The sequence below is a fragment of the Erpetoichthys calabaricus genome, chromosome 18 (genome assembly GCF_900747795.2).
Source record: "Erpetoichthys calabaricus chromosome 18, fErpCal1.3, whole genome shotgun sequence".
Lineage (NCBI taxonomy): Eukaryota > Metazoa > Chordata > Cladistia > Polypteriformes > Polypteridae > Erpetoichthys > Erpetoichthys calabaricus.
Window position 1 is genome coordinate 42,447,526 of NC_041411.2, and position 13,803 is coordinate 42,461,328.

At 38.0% G+C, this 13,803-nt stretch overlaps 1 protein-coding gene across 3 annotated transcripts in view; it reads left to right on the plus strand.

The window, feature by feature from the left end:
• Nucleotides 1–13,803, plus strand: part of ksr2 (kinase suppressor of ras 2) — a 272,560-nt gene that overhangs the window by 221,641 nt on the left and 37,116 nt on the right. For all 3 annotated transcript variants that reach the window (XM_028824801.2, XM_051921346.1, XM_028824800.2), the window contains exons 15-16: nucleotides 13,376–13,472; nucleotides 13,602–13,735. In XM_028824801.2, the coding sequence (XP_028680634.1) occupies nucleotides 13,376–13,472; nucleotides 13,602–13,735 (231 nt within the window). The remainder of the gene's footprint in view (nucleotides 1–13,375; nucleotides 13,473–13,601; nucleotides 13,736–13,803) is intronic.

Below are 13,803 nucleotides of genomic sequence, written 5' to 3' on the forward strand. Positions count from 1 at the left end.
TCACAATACAAATGTACTTCTGTTATCATCTTAGCAGCCTTTTACTGGAATACATAGCTTCTGGTTTCATTATTAGCATCACTTTAAATAAAATAGAAGTCGCTTTAACTAAACACTGTTTGCTGTGGAAGATGTGTAGACCCCATGTAGAAACAGATTATTATGATCATACCTCCAATCATACAAGTGTCCACAGGAACTGTTTAAAAAGTGCTGATGGTGGAAGCACCCTAATTAAAACCCGGGGTCAACCTTAAACTAGATCTTCATAGTTGAAATCCACATTCCAACTGCTTAAATCGGTTCAAGGTCAGGGTGGGTAGGAGCCTTCAGAGTATAATGTAGAAAGCAGCCCTGTATGGATTGCTAGTCTACTGCATACCACATTCATGCTTACTCACTCATCTATGGGCGGAGTGGTGGCTCTGAGGCTAGGGATCTGCACTGGCAATCGGAAGGTTGCCGGTTCGAATCCCGTAAATGCTAGTAGGGATTCTGCTCTGTTGGGCCCTTGAGCAAAGCCCTTAATCTGCAATTGCTGAGTGCTTTGAGTAGTGAAAAAAGCGCTATATAAATGCAAATTATTATTTTTATTTATATATTGGACCTGACTGACTGAAATGTATGGGCTGTGGGAGGAAAACCCACAACAGCTGTCAAAAAATCTTCTGTAAACAGTAACCAGGATCCTGAAAGTGTAAGCCAACATTACTAACTCTTCAGTGAAAAGTGCCTTCCTAATAAGAAGTACAGTTGTGGCCAAAAGTTTTGAGAAATGACAGCTGTGGCATCTGCTGACTGTCAAGCAGCTACAACTCAGCAAACTGCTAGTACTTGTGAATTACTCGGGCAAGAGCATCAACCTTTGTGTTAACTGAATGTTTATGATGTGATACATCCTGGAAAGTGACCAAATTTGTGGTTGGAAAAGCAAAGTAATTGACAAACGGACAGAAGGAAAAATTTTGCCCTCTGCTGATCACCTTAGTGATGGGCAGAACATTTTATTGTAATAAAAGCTTGATCCTCACAAGCCCACCAACTGATAATCTGTCAGAACACACTACATACTGTAAATCTTTTGGATTCATAATCAAGTGTAATATAATATAATAATAGTGTTATATTTTTTCATGGTGAAAATAAAACAATGTCTTACCAAAATGGAGATGTGTTGCTTGCCCTATATGAACCAGTAGTCTGCATATTGCCTAGTATTTATTTAAAATTCAATAACAGAGTTCTGTTGAACCCTGCACCAGTCATTATCTCTTAATAACAGTTTACATTTTGACTGTCTCATTTTTTATTGAGCTTAAAGAGGTTACCTAATTAGCTGGCCTTGGTCTTTCATGTTAATGTAGTTTGTTCTTACACTCTGTCTTTGTCTGCTATACACACGCGTTCCAAGGTTAGAAAAACTTACAATTGTATTAGGAATAGTGAGAAGTGCTCTAAAGTAGGCAAATTTTGTTTTTAAAATGATATCATGCTGTTTTTCTTGTTGTTCAATGCTACTTATGTAATTTAACCAATTTGAGCAGGTGACTCATCATTTATAGTTGACTCAGAGTTTTTTTATTAATGAGAAAATTCATCATTTGTTAACAGCAGCTTGAAGACCTGAAAGGTCACCAGTGGCCATAGAAGATGTATATTGTAAGTGCATTAAAAGCTATAAGTGCCAAACATTATCATATTATATTATAAGAAGTTACCAAACGGCCTCAAAGCACATCCTTAATTTTAACAAATACAGTGATTTATTTGAACATCCGAGTACAAGAGAAAGACTGTGTGATAGCTAAAAGCAGAAAGAGTAGGCGTGGGGTCTGCACATGTCCATAGCCTTCCAGGCTTTACCTACACTCACTATTATCAGGATTTCATATGCAGTCTGAAAAGTGACAACCAAAAATGAAGGTGCATTTACACAGTTGTATTGTATTATAGGACTTGTGCTGCTTTGGAATTAGAACATTAGAACAGTGTTTCTCAATCACTGTGTCATGGGTTGGCATTGCTGGGTGCGTGAGTGGGTCTTTGTTGGTTGCCTAAGCAGTCAGCAGCACAGTAAATTTATTCCCATTTGTACCTGCGAATGTTTCACAAACAGGGAACCAACCCCTGCTCTTCCATTCATCGAGAGGACATATTACCGCTCTTACATTCGTGATCAGTTTACCAAGGGGACCCAAAATCTTACACTAGAGTCGTTGATTCACCAATGGCTCCATCCCCCACGCTTTTAAACTTGTTTATTCAATTCACCAAGGGGAACTCAGCAGGTAAAACTAGTTGAGAAAAATTGTCAAGAGATCAGACCAATCAACTGAACAAGCATATCCACTGTATTTGCTGTCAAAAATATTTATTGTCAAAAATAAAATCAAGTCAAGATTGGAAGGTTCCTAAAGTCCTATTGTCTACTACGCTACTTGGTAATTTATTCCATGTTTCTACGGTTCTTTGCGTGAAGAAAAACTTTCTAACATTTATGTGGTAAATAAAGTATACCTGTAAAGATATAGATAAAGTGTTTGGGGCAACCTCAGCCAAATCCCATATAATGTAAAGGTAAAAAATCGGGAGTGGTCTCCCCTAGACTTTCTCGTATACTCAGATATGGGGATGGATATTTGAGGAGTAAACCGCAAAACAATGATTATATTTTTATATTATATACATTAAAGAACCATCAACAACAAATCAAATCAAATTAACAATATATTGAACAATTATTATAAAAGTAAAGTTGAATAGATCGGAATAAATCATGCAGCTGCATGAATAAAAGGTAAAGTATCATTTCCGGTTAGTGGAAATAGCCCAAAAATTGATAGAAATCTACGTTTTGTACCTAATAATTGTATGCAAAATTTTGTTGGCCTAAGTGAAAGCATACTCAAGTTATCATGTTTACATACATACACACACACACACACACACAGAGTCAGACACACAGAGATAATTCCAAAAATGGTATTTTCAGACTTGGAGAGCTCTAAAATGTTTAGATTCATCAAAATCTCAAAATGGAATTTTTGGAGGATTCCAATACTTTCCCTATACTTTTGTGTATGAGAAAGTCAGGGAGGTCTAAAACATCGAGATTCATCAAAGTCTTAACATCGAATTTTTGGATGATTACAATACTTTCCCAATACTTCATTTACGAGAACGTAAAACAATAACCAGATATGAGTCTCCAATCACACTAGAGAAAGATAGCGGCAGTGCCGGTTATGAAGTTGGTAAGGCAGAAGGGGTGAGTCCAGCAGCCCTGGAACCAGAAGTGATGTCATTTGCCAGTGAGATGTTGGATTCTGAGTCTGAAGAGGGAAGGAGAGGAAAAGCTTTACATTACAGCGCCAGAGCTTGGCGTGGAGTGGAATTACAAGTAGCAAACTCTGAAGTTGTTTACCATGAATGCATGTGTGCCTTTAATATGTTTCCAACCATGCCCCTGAGCTCTTGTTGCTGAGTTTATTTTAAAGTATCAACTGGGATCCACTGCATTAATTTCTTTCATAATTTTAAACATTTTGGTTCTATCCGCTCTTAATCTCCTTTTGCATAAACTGAAAAAGTCTAACTTCTTCAATCATTCCTCATAGCTGAAGTCAGCCCAGTCTTTCTCCCCTGAACTTTCTCTAGCACTGCTATGTCTTTTTCTGTAATATGGACCTCGAGGTGAGGCCTCACTAATGTGTTGTAAAGTTTAAACATAACCTTCTTTGACTTGTACTCCATGGTATATTACCTAACATTCTGTTAGCTTTCTTTATTGCTTCTATACATTTTTTGGATATAGACAGTGATGAGTCCCCTAGGACATTCTCATTAGGTGTACTTTCAAATTTCAGACCTACCACTGTGCATTTAAATCTAGCATTTTACTTCCTATGTGTAATACCTTACATTTACTTACATTAAATTTAATTTCCCACAAATCTGCCCATGCACCCAACACACAATATGAGACTCTCTGTCTGTGGACCAGACCAGCATCTCAATCTTCGTAGTGACTGAATCTCCCACTATCACTACTTCTCTCTTTCTAGGGACTGGTTTTCAGGTGACTTGTTAGGGCTCTCCATCACCTCTGAGTTATCAGAACGACCGTCCAGATCCACAGGATTGTAAAGACAGTTTGAAACCTTGACCTCTGGGGTTGATGTACCTCTTGCCTTATGATTATCTTCGAACATGACCCACCTATTTTTACCTCTTTGATCTGGAATCTTTTCCCATGCCACTTGGGGGATGCACACTATCTCCCTAAAGCAGTGTTTCTCAACCTTGGCCTTGTGACCCATTTTTCCCTTCTTAAGTTTATTCATGACCCACAAGCGAGGGGGTGTGATGGGGTATTCCCCCTTGATGAAATGAGCATAAATATCAGATAAATGGGGATAAATATCCTGTAGTTCTGTCAGTCGCTGAAGGCTATGCCTCATTAGACAACTTTTCCAATGATTTTCAGTCGTAGCCTTCATTTACATAATCTCATAATGCGACATACCTACCGACGGAGACCAACTAGTCTGTAACTTGCTAGGATAAAATCAAAACAAATTTTAATTTTCTCATTAGTTGGAGGGTTGGGCTGTGTACACAGGAGAGTTAACATCCAAAGCTCATCCAGAAGTACAATGTGTAGTATATAGCAACAAGGAATGATGCCTCATATTTTACATACCGTAATAGAATGGAAAAAAGAACTAAAGGGCAGAAATGGCTACTGAACTTGCTGTAGGTGTGCCACTCTGTCAGGCAACACACTATTGGCTGTCAGAAAAAGGGGCGAGCATTCGTGCGCTGGAAAATTGGCTCTCGTCAGTAAATGTGACATGGGCTGTGTTTATCAGTTGTATAATTTGACATTGTGCAGTGGCACAATTGCCAAATCCAACATATCCCATGACAAAAACTAAAAAATGTGACATTGACTTTAGGCGACTCACTTGAGCACCCAAATACAGCAACCCACAACCCCTAAAGGACATCTGGGCAAGACCTGCCAATTCTGTACCACAATGCAGGCTAACCGTCTCCTCTTCAGTGACCCTGAGCTTGAGCTGCTGAATCATATGCCATCTTCTACAGATGTAAGATTCCTGGAAGCAGAAGCCACCTTCCAGAAAGTCTAGTATTATACAGGACTTTTATTTATTGGTTTCATGATTAAAATGTGTTTGGGTGACAATTATGCCATTTTAAACTTGAATTTAATTTAATTATGAGTTTATCAAAGTACAGGGCCTGTTTAATACTATCTCTTTCCACGCCTCTGTGTTAACTGTTTAAGATGCTCTCACTACTAAATGCTTTCTCCCCTTTGCTGCTGACTCACTTAAGCTGACTAGACTGTCCCTTAAGTCTGTCCGTCTATCTGTTTCCCAAAGAAACTCCCTGTTTCCTGCTTACTTTTTTTCAGTGCATTGCAACTGTAAATAGTATGACATATTTTTAAAGCACTGTACCTTAGATTGGACATTGAATTCCTTTAGTGTTGGAGAATTATCTTGCCTCCCTTGTTTAGACTGATGTTTGGGCCCTGGGTCTTAATGTGTCCGAGTGAAATGCTCCGCAAAGAAAGTCAAAATTCTAGGTACTCAATGGACCTTGTAAAGTTTTTTTTTTTTTTTTGTTCTTTATTTCGCATTATACAATTTCTTGTATTAGAAATTTGTTAGTTTTCGCATACCCCTTGGGGTCAGAGCACAGGGTCAGCCATTGTACAGCACCCCTGGAGCAATTGAAGGTTAAGGGCTTTGCTCAAGGGCCCAGCAGAGTAGGATCTCTTTTGGCAGTGATGGGGATTTGAACCGGCAACCTTCGGGATACCAGCACAGATCCTTAGTCTCACAGCCACCACTCCGCCTAATTATTATATTATCTAATCTAATCTAATTGTTCATGAAGAACAATTCATCTGTTAATCTGACCCATAACTAATCCCTGTAATGTCTGCTGTCTCACATTTGATTTGTTAAATGACAGACAGACAGACTTTGGATCACCTTCCAGAGATGTCATACCATGACAGACTTCTACAGGCCATCTCTTGACTATGGCATATGAAGGGCATGATCCTGGTACATTCTGACTAGAGTTCTGGATGGCCTGATTCTCTGCCTTGAAAAAATAGGCAGACGGTCATCCTCCAACTAATTGTCACAGTGGCCCCACCCACTAATTCTCTATGTTGAGGGGACCGAGCACATAACTGAACATGAATATAGTAACAGTAAAATTAATATAAAAGTTAAATAATAAAAAACTATTCTAAACATAACATACAAGATCACCAGACATATTTGCAATATCAAAAACCGCAACATAATATACAATAAACAAAAATATCAAATTATGAAAAAGTGTACATGAGCCAGAAACAAAACCCAGATAAACCATGACACGACCACCAGCAGGGCATGCTATATACCAACTTAGTGATTGTTCAGATTTCTTAGTCACTCCCTGAGGATCAAACAATATTGGCGGATGTTTCAAGAAACCCCCAGAGAGAGAGACAGAGAGAGAGAGAGGGAGGGGTGGTGAGATGGTTGTCAGTTAGGTTGCATCCACACCACTTCATTTTCATTTAAAAATGCAAACAGTAGTCCCTGTTTTTGACTTTTGTGTCCATGCTACTCTTGCATTTCAAACCCAAGAAAACTGAGACTTTTGAAAATGCTCTCCAAAACTGTATACTTGTGAAATCGCCAGCTCAGCATTGCATTGTGGATGGGTGAAAATGGGAAGTTTTGAAAATGCAGACTCTTGTGCTCTAATTGGTTCATGCTTATTAGTCCTTGCCTGATTGGATCCTGCTCATTACAACATCACATTCTGTGACTGGTCACCCTTCACGGATAAAAACCATATTCCAACAAAGTGGACACAGAGGAGTTGCTTTTCATGGCACTTGTTGTATTGCTTATCTTTATGCATCTAAATTATGTTTAGCAAAGTTTGTGTACTGTGTGCATATTCAAAAGGCAAATAATTTAACTTTCTCTACAATTGGCGATGTTACCATCCCTTCAAGGAGGACATTTCCTCTTCCTGTTTCTGCTGATGTGTGCATGCCTAGTATAGGTGAACGGTTGTGTCATCTGCGATTTCAGTTTAGTATGGCCAGACATACTTTTGTAAACAATGTAAAAATGCTAGTGTGGACTGAGATTGTTGTGTAAAAAAATGAACACATGCTTGGGTGGACAAAGCCTTTGTTTATAAACAGGCTCCTCCCACCACATAATGTAAACATCTAATCAAAAATCAGCTTGGCCCTTTAAGTGAGGTTGGAAGCCCACAGATGCTGTGGCCAGTTGGTTTCTGGAGCTTACTGGGGCTTTCCAGCAAATGAGGTGTAGAGAAGGAAGGATCAGTGTAGGTAGACAACACAGAGAGACCTAAAGAAAGAGACTGAGAGGGCACAAGGAGGAAGAAAGAGAATAATTAAGGTAGAAACATGGGTCAGTCTCCCTACCTGGGAGACATGGGACATATTATTTTGTCGGATAAATGTGGGTTTATTATTTTACCCATCTTTTTGTCATTCTTTACTAACCTGGTCCATTCTGTGTCTTCCAAATGACTTTTGATATAATAAACACCTTTCTTTTTTGCAATTTCTAGTCTCCTTGGCCTGTTTTGGTTTGGGGTCAGCTCAAATATGCCCCTTCAGTCAGAATGAACAGCTATATTCTAAACTCTGCATAAGCTGACTCCCCCCAAAAAACATTTTAAAAGGCATTAAAGAAATTGATATTTGTTAAAGATCTCTGCCACATTCTCTTCATTTTAAACAGATAGTTAATAATACAGTTCACAATGAAAGAAAATTAGATAATCATTATAATGACAGTTATAATAATAGGGAACTGGAGAAGAGAGTTGGGAAATGGATGGATTGCATTTCGTAAAAGAGCAATATGCCAACAGCCAAATTGATGTGGAAATCTAATAATAGTCTTCACAGACCATAAGCTGCTGTGTAGACATTAAACAAGTATCAGAGAGTAAAATATTGTCTCTCACTTTAGCCTTGATTGGATCTGGTTCCATATTTTGCTATATTCAGTTAGTAAAAGCACATTCATGAGGATTATTCCAACTGTGGCAATTCAGCGTCCATCTTTTTCATCACTGGTTTGAATGGCCCTAGCTGGCCACGTCCACATCAAGCAGACAGCAACAAAATTGTCAGACAACTCTACTCCATCTGCTTCATTTCTTATTTCTAAAATTCCATGTTCCAGAAGGTACTTAGTTACTATGTGCACTTTGTTTATGAGAAAAATAATAAACAGAGAAGATGAAAATTCCAGGAAAAATAATAAATAGGCTCTTAAAAGCCAGACTAATGGATGTGCTAAGGTATGTTTTATGTAAATTTACACAATCACTGTTAGTCACAAGTCAAAGTACCAACGCTTGAAGAACATCTTGTTGGGAAGCTCTGATCTTTATTAAATGAACGAAGAGAAAGCCTCTTAACCGTATTGAAGTCAGTCAGTCATTTTCTAACCCACTATATCCTAATACAGGGTCACGGGGGTCTGCTGGAGCCAATCCCAGCCAGCATGGGGCATATTGAAGTGGATTTCCTTTATATCATACTTTTCAAGAGGAGCACTCTCAACAATCGTCGTACAGAAAAAAACTTTATTTTATATAGTACCAGGCAAAGCAAAGAGCAGTGTCACCATGTCTGCCTCTTATCTGTTGTCTATTATCATAAGTGTCACCTTTTAAATTATGAAAGTGGCAGACATGGTGCCAGAAAAAGTGTTGGGGAACCAGCGGGCCCTGGCCTAATGCAGGTTTGAAGAAGGAAAAAAAGGTTAAAAAAAACAGCATGTGAGGGTGCTACAACAGTGAAAGTAAAGATGACCTTGTGAACAGTCTGTCTCAATTGCCACCAGTCCCTGGTGGTTTTATATGCTGGTTCTCAGAAAGGAAGATGTTGCATCAACAAGTGCTCCCCATCTCGACCCAGGGTGTATTGCTTGCTTTAGCAGAGGCTTGAAGATTAGATTAGATTAGATTATACTTTATTTGTCCCCAAAGGGAAATTAAAATTTTACAGTAACTTCCCAAAAAATAAATATAATAAGAATGCTATTCATTCATATCTGACAAAACCAAATATGGCCACAAATCACTTTACAAAACCAATTTGTGAAATAATGCAAGGGACAAATGGAGCTAAAACCTACCCAGGTTGCAACAAATGCCAATCACTAAACTGGTTTGTGCAAGATGTTAGTCAGCCATCTGGCATCATCAAAGCTATTGTCCACTCCAGCCTAATTTGGAGTTCACCAATCTACTTAACAAAATGTCTTTTCGCCAGATCTAACACATCTATAGCCCCAGGCAACCTGCCCAATATGCTAATTGCTTATTACTGTTCAAATGGTTTCCTGTCTGCCCGCATAAACTATCAAGCGATCAAAGTGATAAGGATATTACCAAGTACCAAGAGCCAAGTAAAGGTTCCAGATGATGACACCCATCTTTGTTGTTTCTTGTAGTAGCCAAAAGATGGTGATGAGTAGTGATGAGTGAACCCTGCTGAATTTGCTTTGCCTCAAGTTCATCAGAATCGCAGAACTGTTCAGGAACTTCACCAAACTCAGTGAAATACATTGATTTCAATGGAGAAGGAGAAACTGAACACGTTTTGAGTGGATTATAATGGTGCTATGGTGTTTTAAGTGTCCCAGATAAACAGTGAAACACCTGCCAACTATGCTGGACCCACAAAGCCAGTGATACAAAGAATTGGTGTTATCTACTGGGGGGGGGGGGGTTAGGGGGCTGTCCTGTCATTACCCGATCTACACTACATAGCAAGAAGCATAACATTCTTAGTCCATAATCAGTCAATGTAGAACAACAAATTATTTTCTTATTATTCTCTAATGCACCCTGAAATGAAAATTGTAGTTTTTTTTTTTTTTAACTCATGCGTGGTGCAAATTTAGTGTTACTGTTCTTTTATATTTTTCTTAAAGACACAGTCATTAGAGATGAGCAGCTAAGCTTTTCACTACATATTGCACTGTATTCATAATATGTTTTTGGCAATTAACATTTGATTTGGTTTCATCTGAATTTGGTTCAAGTACTAATCAGGTGCTAACATCACACATATTCTAGGAGTTCTCTTACAACTGCGTTTTGAAATGTATATTATGCCTTGATCATGGTAAGCATTCTTTTAGGACTGGCTTCATTAGAGTAATTAAATATGTTTTTTAGAAAGCATTTTGAATAATGGAGCATGGGCAGCCCAAGTCATGCTTGCCCTTAACCAGGGCTGATTTTCATGGTGAACATTTTTACATATCTATCTATCTATCTATCTATCTATCTATCTATCTATCTATCTATCTATCTATCTATCTATCTATCTATCTATCTATCTATCTATCTATCTATCTATCTATCTATCTATCTATCTAACATAAGACAAGATCTGGATGTTGTACCATTCTATTGCAGAGGACAATTAAAGTCATCATCTAATCTAAATTGTGTGTCTTTGGGATTTGTTAGGAAAACAAAACAGACAAGTGGAGAGCATGCAGACTACACACAGACAAGACAAGGTATCAGCACTAATCACTGCACCTCTGTGTCATTCATGAAACAAAAAATAAATTGTATTGAGTATCTGTTAAAGACGAACACATGTAAGTATGGCAGCAATGCAGAAGCATAGAGAAGTTGAAACGAACTGGGGTAAAGGTGTAATGGCAAGAGTAATCCAGAAAATGTAGACACAGAAATGACTGAAATAAAGCACAAAGTCTAAGGAAAACTGAGTACTGAATGGTAAATTCCATTCTGCTTGATAAAGCTGAGATCGCCAGAATGTCAGAAGATGTGCACATTTTTGCTTGCAGCTTCTACATAAACCAGTCTGTTGAAAAGGAGCAATCACTGCTTCTTTAGCTGTAGAAGAGGAAGCAGCCTAGAAGGAAATTTGTTTTGTACAGTAAGTAATGCTCAGATAAACGTTAATTTGCTTAAGAGGTGAATCACACTCTACGTGCCTCAAATGAACATGCTGTTTTGACAGCCGAGTAATTAATTTCAGACTCTCATATAATAATATGTATGGGATGAGCGTGCACCACATTATTACAGGCTACTGTATGATCTGCTACAGAATGGCTGGCATTAATTTATCTTTTTTTAATTAGTTTACTTTGAATTTTTACCACACATTTTCTTTGTTTTTGTTCCTGCTGTTCAGCAGTTACCTTTGTTTTTCTGTTACTCATGTACAAATTCAGACTTGCTCAACACAATAGCCTGTGCCAGGTTGCTTTTTCCAAGGCCTACTTTAATAAATGCTGTTCTAATTAATCAAACCACAAGAGTAAAAGTGATTTTCAAAATGTCTAAGGGACAGTGTGGAATCATTTTTGATGTCATGGGCCATGTAGACGGGAAATTGGTGACAATGTGGCCTTCCTGTTTGAAAGATGCATTACAGATGGCTTACGGCTCACACACACTTCCTCTGCTGACACCAGCGTGACCACCTCTAAAAGCAGAGAAGGGCAAATTTAGTTCTGATGGCATGTGGATTTTGATTTTAGCTAATCTAACACTCAGCAGCTGCTTCGAACCTGTTCTGGATCTTCTCACATGTTTCCTTCATGTTTACCAATCAATGGAATCTCATATATTGACCTTTTTCTGTGATTGCAGGATTGTATTGTCTTGTCAGTTACAGCCTAATCGCTTATTTGGTAAAAGTCTGGCCACTTCTGATGAGAGCTGGTGAGGAAGAACATTAGTACTCTACACATTACAATATTCTTCCTCCTACTACTCCTGCTGTTACTAATGATAATTAATATTTTCCTTCTACTCCTGCTACTATGATTATTAATAATACTATGTAGCATTAGAATTACATAGTTTTAGCTCATATATTGTAGGAAAATGCTTTTTAAATATGTAAATAAAATCATAAACTATTTCAGATTGGATGTTTGTTTGTTCACAAATCACACAAAAATGGCTGAACCGATCTTCATAATATCTTGTACGTAGCTTAAAATGTAGGCTGTTTGTAATATCAGGAAGAGGTTTTATAACGGGAAAAACAATGCCGAACTGGGACTACAATTCTAATCAGGGAGTTCAAGTGCATGGGGGTGAGGATATTGTCTTCATCATGCACAAAGTCTCTTGGCGGTCAAATCACGATCACCACAGGCATGTACAGTGTTTTCTTCTCAATTAATTTGGCATTGTTACATAGTACACGGGTTTGACTCATTGTGGGTTATGTTTAGCCATGTTGAATTTCCAAAAGACAGTTTTTCACTGTTTATTTAACCCCAGGCAACACCTGGAACTTTGGCTAGTATTTAAATAGTAAACCAAGACTGTTTGGTAATTGCAGCCAGAAATAAAAAAGGTAAGAAAGTATAATGAAAAAGTAAAGGTAAAATGTATTTGTTTTATACTAGACACACTACCACAGGTAATTAAATAATTTAAAAACTTTTGCTATCTTTTGCCCTACTTCTACCTTCATCGCCATTCCTTGGTATCCGCGTATGTCTGAGCCTCTCTTGTCTGTTGCTCCCTCTCCCGAGTGCCTCCCTGTAAAGCCTATTTTCAAACTCTGTCATTATTTTCAAGGTGTCTTTCTTGCCTCCTGTCTGCTTTTATGTTTACAGTCTAAAGATGATTCTCAGCGTACCTTCTATGCCTTCTCTCCTTCTCTTGTCTCACACTCACATTTCCTCTTTCAGTCACATTCACAAAGCCAAACTGACCAATCAGATTGCCTGGAGGGAACAGACATGCATACACACCTTAGCGTTTTATGTTTTAGTAAATGTATACACACTGTACAGTATACATATTATAGCTGGAATTGCGCAATGAAAAGTGATACCAAATTAGCAACGTTTAATAACCTTAAACTTGTTGCATTTAGTAAATAACTATTGTTATTGTAAAACATCTTTCTATACAATATTTTTGTAAAGTCTATCTGTCAGAGAGAAACCCAAACTTCAATAAATAAATCTGGTGACAATATGACTCAAACAAGGGAGAATTGGAGCCCTGACAGAAACATGGAGGAAAATGCTTGACTAAAGAATGTGCAGGAATCAAATCTGGATTTTATGGATGAAGGAAAATGTGCTAACCATCACTCCTTTCCAATTTTCTTTATAAGACAGTTACAGTATTAAATCAACGTAACAATGGAGATACATAGATAGGGGCACTATAGGACTGATAGATAGATGGAAGGATGGAACACTAAATGAAAACACAAACATACTCTTAACCATTCTGCTTATAACATCTTTTACAGCTTGTGCAAAGGGAGGACTTTATACTCTGTAGTGAGAGATGCCAAAATCGTCCTGGACGTCAATAAGACAAGGCAGATTGCTCAAGAACTGGTGAAGGTGAGAATCAGTGTTTTTGGTTTTTTTTTGCTAGTAGCAGCAGTCTACCACAATACAAAGACTTTATGTTTGTCTTTAGGCATTTATCAGCTTGAGGAATTAGGCCTTTTTCTCTTTGTCCCATTTCAGGGAATGGGCTACCTCCATGCTAAAGGAATTCTTCATAAAGATATGAAGTCAAAAAATGTATTCTACGATAATGGGAAAGTCGTCATTACAGATTTTGGACTTTTTTCTATATCAGGAGTTCTGCAGGCTGGCAGGTAAAGTATTTCATTCTTAGCTCTTCTGCTTTATGTCTGTAATCTTTGTGATGTCCTGCTTAGAGCCT